Genomic DNA, 8,010 nt, shown 5'->3' on the forward strand with positions numbered 1-8,010 from the left:
AATCTATCAGTTAATTATCTTCAGGCTCCTTCGACGTCTCAGTAACAGCGCATTTGCTCTCACAAGCTAAATAGGTTGCGAACATCTTTAAGAGTGGAACACATTTAGAATAGTTCAGATTTTCTATGAATCAGAGTATTTGCTTCATCAAGCTTTTGTAACCAAATTGTCACCGTGCTTCTTGCTCTTTTTCGTACTACCCAGCAGCACATGTGAACCGTGGCAACAGGGAACATGCAGCACCAAACCTTCTCCACTGTAGTTTCTGAGTCGTTGATGGAAGAGGTTTGAAAGCTCACGCTGAACAGGCTGTGCAGCTGTTAAACACAATATGTGAAGCTGCCAACGTGATTCATCTCACACACATGCAGACAGAAAGATCCAAAGTTTGACAGAACCAAGACAGACTTTAGCAAAGGCCGTTTCACTTCAGTTAGACGTCTAATGTTCTGTGTTGCGCGAAGCTGTTTAGCTTCTGGCTATCATAAGTATGACTAATTGACTATGAATTCTGGGTAATTAAGGCTTTTTTTTTTCTTTTTCTTTTTTTTTTGTAAACTAAAAAATGTGTTTGAGTGCATCGAACCTGTGCGCACATTTCATTCCAGGAGAAAACGTTCGCCTCGACTTTAACAGTTACAATCCTAGGTGAAGGTTTTGTTTGAGCAACAGTCTGGATGTCCCGCTCCTGGAAATTGTACAAAACACCTAATTTCCTGCATTCTTTTGATTTTTAGCAGCAATTTGTGTCTTTCTTGCATTCATTTATGGTGGAAATGTCTTTGTTCATGAAAAGGAAAACACAAAATTCTGATGCCAGGTGACATTTCAGAGGATAGAGGGCTAGTCTGAAACGTCTTTATGGGCTTTTCTACCATTGGTGATGCAAAACTGGTTTCTTTCTGTTTCGTGAATCTAAGTTTGAATTATTCAAATTAGATTTAGAGAGGATTGCACATTAAAACAATAGAAAATAAAAGATAAATAAGACATAATACAATCGATGAAAACTATAAGAATAGCCAAATAAGCTGGTCACAGTTAAGAGCAAATAAAATATAACAGAATGAGAAAAGAAGAAATATAAATACATATATTTACGATCGGATAAAATAGACCTTAATTATTCCTGAAGGAAACTTTTGTGTCGGATATTATTTAGAAAACAAAGTTGTATTGGATAAGACAAAATGCAGCGTCTACTAGAAAAGCAGTCAGATATAATACACACATCATACACATAGTAATGAAACACTACACATGATACTGAAACAGATTTTGCACAAACTGTTGAATAAAGTATTTGTGCAAAATTACATTGAAATTACCGGTTAGATTTAGGTTCCCAATGTTTCAGCCGCCATTGTTGCAGAAATGATGAATAATAGTTGAAATAAAATGATAAAACATCACATACAAGCCAAACTGACCACATTTTTTTATTTTCTAGTTTAAAATATTAATATTTTCAGCTGCTCTCATATCGAGTGTAGAGACTGAAAGCAGCATCAGCGAATGTTCTGCTGTGAGATGCAGCGAAAATAAATGAATCAAATGTGTGCGGCCTGTTTCNTAATAATATGATTTTAATGAAATGTCATATTTTAAGCTCAGATTTGTTTTCCAACATAATAACACATCACAGATTAAGTACTTTGATGAAGTACTTTTACAGTTTCTTGCTCTGAAATCAGATAAAAACACATCTTATCTCCGTGTTGGTCCACACCAAAACCCGTCTGGAACGTCTTCATTTGTTTCCTGGCTTGTTAATAACAGCACTTCTGTTCTTCGTAGGTTCATGGAACTCTACGTTCCCATGAGGCAGTTCTTCTACAACTTGATCCATCCAGAGTACAGCGCCGTCACAGACGTCTATGTGCTGATGTTCCTCTCTGACACAGTCGACTTCATCATCATTGTGTTTGGCTTCTGGGCGTTTGGTGTACGTTTTTAATCTGCATGTTCAAGAAAGTCACAGTTTTCCCCTGAACTTCACAGCTTGTCAAATGAACTGTTATACGTACGTTTTTCAGAAACACTCGGCGGCAGACATCACGTCGTCTCTGTCGGAGGATCAGGTGCCGGGACCTTTCCTGGTCATGGTCCTGATCCAGTTTGGCACCATGGTGGTGGACCGGGCGCTCTACCTCAGAAAGTCGGTTATGGGCAAAGTCATCTTCCAGGTCATCCTAGTCTTTGGCATCCACTTCTGGATGTTCTTCATCCTGCCTAGCGTCACAGCAAAGTAAGAGCTTTATCTGATTCAGTTTGGTTTGAGGCATCCTGATGGCTCCTTGATGCTCTGCACCCACTGCTCCTGCAACGCTTGTAACACTCCCTGAAAGTCAGATTATTTACACATGTCAAGCACCATCTGGTATCAGTGTTGATTACTATAAAAAGCAGCAATCCTTTGACTTGAGCTTAATTCTGGGCAAGAGGAAGAAGCAACCGAGAGACAAATCTGGCCAGTAGGGTGGGTGAAGTGTGACAATGTTGGTGTTGTGGTCAAAAAAAACAGCATAAGCATCATGCTGTGACCAGACACACACCCACATGCCATCATGACACAGTTATTCTGACTTATTCACGTGCACCATGGACAGTATAAGAACTATAAATCCTTGTATTCATCTCTTTCTCTTCTATTACTGCTCAAAGAGTGGAAAACCTGCCTAACTGAATGCTCTCTGTATTAAAAAGTCTCTGAATGAATGTACAAATCACTTCCACTTAGTAACACCAATTTGCCTTTTAAATAATTTCATTTCCAAACCATTTCTGAATACGTGTTTGCGTTCACATTTAAAACACCTTGAATCTGTCTTTTCTTTTTGTCCTCTCGTAGGCGTTTTGCAGAGAACACAGTGGCTCAGATGTGGTATTTTGTCAAGTGCATCTACTTCGGCTTGTCGGCCTATCAGATCCGCTGCGGCTATCCCACCCGTGTCCTGGGGAACTTCCTCACAAAGAGCTACAATTATGTCAACCTCTTCCTGTTCCAGGGGTGAGTTACGCTGGGAAAGTTTCATTTCTTCCAGCTGGACAAACAGGTCCAAGGTTCTGGCCGTGGCGGTTGTCAGCTTGCTGCTGCAAAGTGGAACAAAGCAGAGAAGATTCACCTGGAGGCCTTCAAAAACTGTAAACAAGATATATGTTAAAGGGGATTTTACCCTGTGTAGTGTTAATCTTTGGCTTATCTTAATTTTACTGTAGACTTTACTGTAGAAACTGTCACTGTTTTCAGACCTTAAATTCATTTTTTTCGTTGAGTAAATGAAAATAATCATAAATTACAGCTCATATCTCTGCTCTGTAAGCTTAAGAATTACTTAAAGGACTGAGATTTACTATATATAGGAGGTCATCTTCTTTATTCAGACCTCAGTGCTGTCAATGAAAATCTTTCTCCACAATAGTTTTTATTATGATTGAAGTGAGAAAATTCTCTAAAATATGGACACCTTGAAAATCCTAAAGCAGTCACTGAGATGTTTTTTTTGTTTGTTTATTTTTTATATCATCTGGTAATATTATCTAATGAGCCTGCATCATACATCATTTCAGCTGCATGAATAACAACAACAGACCTCTGCAATGAGTGTGTGTTTTCTGCCATTTAAAAAAAATAAATAAATAAAATCTCCAGACCAAGCAGGAAAAGTTCAGAAAAAGATGGAGGTCGAGATGTGAAATAACTTTCACCATCATACTGGAGTAGTTTTCTCATACATTTTGTTTTTAAATTGCAAATATGTTTGGACTTAATTGAATGAAATTTTACATGGATTTTTTTACTTATGAAAAAAAAGTGCTTACACACCCACTAAATGTTATATTTTCATTTTAGACAAATAAAATCAATTTGATTTTGTTTATTTATATAATGCCAAGTCATAACAGAAGTCAACTTAGGTCACATAATAAGATTAAGACATTACAATATTTTAGAGAGAAACCCAAGAACTGCGCTTGAGCAACTTCCCAACAGCTAGACAAGAAAAAATTAAACAAAACCTCCGGCAAGACCAGCCTCGTGGACGGTTTGACATCTGCATCGACTGGCTGGAGTGAGATAAACGGTGAAAAACAGACAAATAAGAATACAATAAACTCTGGGAAACCAGCACACACAGATCGACAAGGTTCAGAGCCAGACTTACCTGCGAAGAGGGAAAACTGTGAAACAGAGAAAACACAAAGTTCATGACATGCAGTCGTGGCAGATCAGTGCATGGAGAGGGAAAGAGGACAAAGTAAAGCAGAGCAGCAATCCAGGCCTACAGCAGCATAACTGAGGGATCGTTTAGATCCACCAGAGCAGCCCAGTTTTACTAAAAAGGAAAGTTTTAAGCCTATCTTAAAAGAGAGAGGACCAGCACTTTTATGTTTAACAAAGGTGTCGGCTAAAGCCTTCAGCTAACTGCTCTCTCAAACTAATCTCATGAGCTGGCTTTTCTGAGTAAAGATAATGAATCTTTATGAGTCCCACGTTGTCCCAGATGAACTTAAACACGTCTCTGCTCCTCAGTTTCCGCCTGGTACCGTTCCTGACGGAGCTGCGGGCCGTGATGGACTGGGTTTGGACTGACACCTCGCTGTCTCTGTCCAGCTGGATCTGTGTGGAGGACATCTACGCTCACATCTTCATTCTCAAATGCTGGAGAGAGTCTGAGAAGGTGTTTATCATGTGAAGACAAAAAAAAAAAAAAAAAACTCACTTCCATCGCCAGTGGCTGTCATGTTGGAATTCAACCTGAAATTTACTTTTGTTATTTGCCAAAGTCGGTCTTTAAAAAAAAAAAAAAAGAAAAACCTTCATGCTTTCATTGCTTCATGAATCTTTTGAAGGTTCAATTCTGATCTGAGTGATTTTCACGCTCTTGCTTTCTGAAATGTATTGCATATTAAATAAAGATGTTTGCCTGCTGCTGTGCCCAATATTCCCAAAAGTGCACTAAAAATATCTTGATTTTGTGCTTCACTCGTGTAAATCATGCTCTCTTGTAATCCTTTCCCAGTCTGTCTGCAGGTACCATCCATTTGACATGTTTATGTTCCATTTTTTTACTTCTATAGCTCCTATTTTCAAATGGATGCACCAGAATAGTCCACACACAGAATACCAAAGTTTCAGGAGATCTGCCTTGTCCCAGTCACATTCTACATCCTCTCATTCAATGTCGTGCTCCTGCAGAGGTATCCCCAGCCGCGAGGCCAGAAGAAGAAGAAGGTGGTGAAGTACGGGATGGGAGGAATGATTGTGGTGCTGCTGATCTGCATCGTCTGGTTCCCGCTGCTCTTCATGTCCCTCGTAAAGTCCGTCGCCGGAGTCGTCAACGCTCCGCTGGACGTCTCGCTGAAAATCACCCTGGCAGGCTTTCAGGTGTGGAGGCTGCTTCTTGTATCAGATTGTTTGCAGTAACTTCAGATCGCCTGATGTTTTACTGAGAAAAAGAAATACCAAACAAAAACCGCTAAGTCACCGTTTTTTATATTTATAGAGCACATTTTAAAAACCAGAAGGTGAGCCAGTCGGGTCGCTCCATCTCAGATTATTGTCAGAACAATTTGCACTCTGTGTCTGATTCTTTTTTTTTGTCATGAACTCTGGTTGTGTTTAAGGTTATTAGTATACATTCTGTGATTTTTTTACAAAATGGACCCACTTCCTGCGTGTGTTCTTTTTTTCACATTGAAATTTGAGGCTCTGCTTGAACGACAAAATTTCAGGAACTGTTAAAGATGTAAGCCTGACATTTTGGCAGTTATTTCTCTGGTCTGCTTGTTCGATATTACAGATTCTGCATCAGTGACATGATGTGAAATAACAGTTAAAATGTCGAGCTTTTATCTTCAACAGTTCCCACAGATATTGTCATTCAAACATAACCTCAAACTTCAGTTGTCAGAAAAATGTGCAGGAAGTGTGTTTGGTGGGCAGTGTGTTCTTTTTTTTTTAAATCTCAGAAAGTAGTTGATACACCAAAAAAAATAAAAAGTCACATTTTAAATATCTATAGTTTATTTATTTTATTTTTTTTTTTAATTCAAGCAAATCAGAGTTAGTGGAGCACAAGGACCCTGATGATTTAAGATAGAATGACCCAATAAAGAAATAAGATTAATTTCACTAATTTAAATGTCATTTAAAATTAAATTCAATATTAGGGCTGAGAACCTACAGTGTTATTTATTGTACAAGTTTTACTTGACTAGTTTAAATATTGCGGTTATGACGGTACAGTATTGTGGACTAGATGAGGTAAACTTTATTGGTTCCACACCAGGTTCATTTCCTCACAGCAGCTTGACATAAATGAAGAATTGTAAGAAACAAGAAAAGAAATAAAGCTTCCACATGTACAGATATGACATGATGGATAATGCACCCAAATGGTGGCGCACACAGTTTGCAGAGTCATATTTAAATGTACACAGTAACAAGCAACAGGGCCACATTTCTGTTATGTAAAAGGTTAAAGAGGGAAGAGATCAGAGTTCCATTATGTTGTCGTACCTGAAGAGCGATAAGAGACAAACTGTGCCGCATGATGCTGTCGTACTCACCTAAAAGTTAAGGTTAAGATTACGCAATATTTTATAATATGTAGTACAAATTTACCACATTCTGCCAAAATACAAGCAAATACAATTCTATATAAACGAGTTCCTAATTCACAAACGTCTGTCTTAACCATCTTGGTTTTATTTTTTTGCTTATTTTAAAGAAGTTTCTCTTTTCACAGCCCGTCTTCACCATGAGCGCTCAGCAGCAACAACTGAAGAACGTGTCAGCGGAAGAGTTTAACAAGTTTAAGACCTTATTCGTAAAGGATGATGTAAGTACAAGTGTGCAGTTCCTTTTGTCTGTGTTGGAGCTTCCATGTAACGCAGGTTGTTCTTTCTCTAAATGCTGGATTCCCAGTTTTAGTCCAGGCTGTAAACACACACCACGGATGATCATTTTCTACTTTTCATATTCCTATAGGATACAATTTGTGCAGGTATTTTAAGTTTATTGTTAAACTAAAGGGGAAATCTGTCGCATCTGGAGTTAAGGGGAAAATCAAAGGATCACTAAAGTTATTACAATTCATAGAGATATTTCACTAAAAATGTCATCCTTATTGTGGTGCCAGAGCAAAGGTCATGTGATCTCCTCATCCTCTGAGGACCATGAATGTCACTTTTTTTTTTTTGCAGTAATCCAATAATGGTTGAGATTTTTTGATCAAAGTGGAGCACAGACTGATGTCACTGTCTGATGCCACCACGCAGCAAATTCTACACATGTTCACTTTAATTTAGATGCATTTCAATAAAAGATGAATGCAAGTTAGTTCAGTGAGACTTATGGCTCCAACTGTTTGATTTTGTGCTGTGGTCAGGAAGCCTTGCAGTGGCTGGAGAGCTACTTTACACAGGATCTGATCATCGCTAAGCTGAAAGGCAGCTCCAACTCTCTGTGGACCATCAGTCCGCCCAGCAGAAACAGTATGATAGAAATGCTGGAGTCGGCGGACGACTTTCCCATCACTGTGTCCTGGTCTGTGCAAAGGTAAGCTCACCTGCTGTCTTATATTCATCAGTAACAGGCCAGTTCTCACATTTTTAATCCTTCACATTAGAGTCCTGCACCTCTGTGGAAGCAGCACAGCCATGGCCAAAGGAAAGCAGATGTTCTCAAACAGGTTTTAATTGTAATTGGTTGAGCAGTTTACTGTAATTTTACAAGCGTTCCAAAATACAGACGATAACCAGAAAGGTCACAGAAAAGAGTATTAATTTACAAGATAGAGGTGAAAGAAAGAAAGAAAGAAAGAAAGAAAGAAAGAAAGAAAGAAAGAAAAGTGGCCAAAACTTTACACAATGTCTGCATCAAAAGTCAGTATATTTACAAATGATAGTTTGTTCTTTAAGACATTGACTGTAAAAATGTACTGTAAAAAAATGTTATTTTACAGATACTTGACATTATTTTAAAGAAAATATATATATATATAT

The 8,010-nt window shown here is 38.3% G+C and overlaps 1 protein-coding gene across 1 annotated transcript in view; it reads left to right on the top strand.

Annotated features, from left to right (window-relative positions):
• The window catches only part of piezo2b (piezo-type mechanosensitive ion channel component 2b), a 129,474-nt gene that overhangs the window by 114,617 nt on the left and 6,847 nt on the right, over positions 1–8,010 (top strand). The window contains exons 42-48 of the mRNA XM_008279680.1: positions 1,798–1,945; positions 2,037–2,248; positions 2,852–3,010; positions 4,535–4,682; positions 5,201–5,389; positions 6,753–6,845; positions 7,395–7,564. Coding sequence (XP_008277902.1) covers positions 1,798–1,945; positions 2,037–2,248; positions 2,852–3,010; positions 4,535–4,682; positions 5,201–5,389; positions 6,753–6,845; positions 7,395–7,564 — 1,119 coding nt within the window. The remainder of the gene's footprint in view (positions 1–1,797; positions 1,946–2,036; positions 2,249–2,851; positions 3,011–4,534; positions 4,683–5,200; positions 5,390–6,752; positions 6,846–7,394; positions 7,565–8,010) is intronic.

This window comes from Stegastes partitus, unplaced genomic scaffold (assembly GCF_000690725.1).
Source record: "Stegastes partitus isolate 25-593 unplaced genomic scaffold, Stegastes_partitus-1.0.2 Scaffold167, whole genome shotgun sequence".
Lineage (NCBI taxonomy): Eukaryota > Metazoa > Chordata > Actinopteri > Pomacentridae > Stegastes > Stegastes partitus.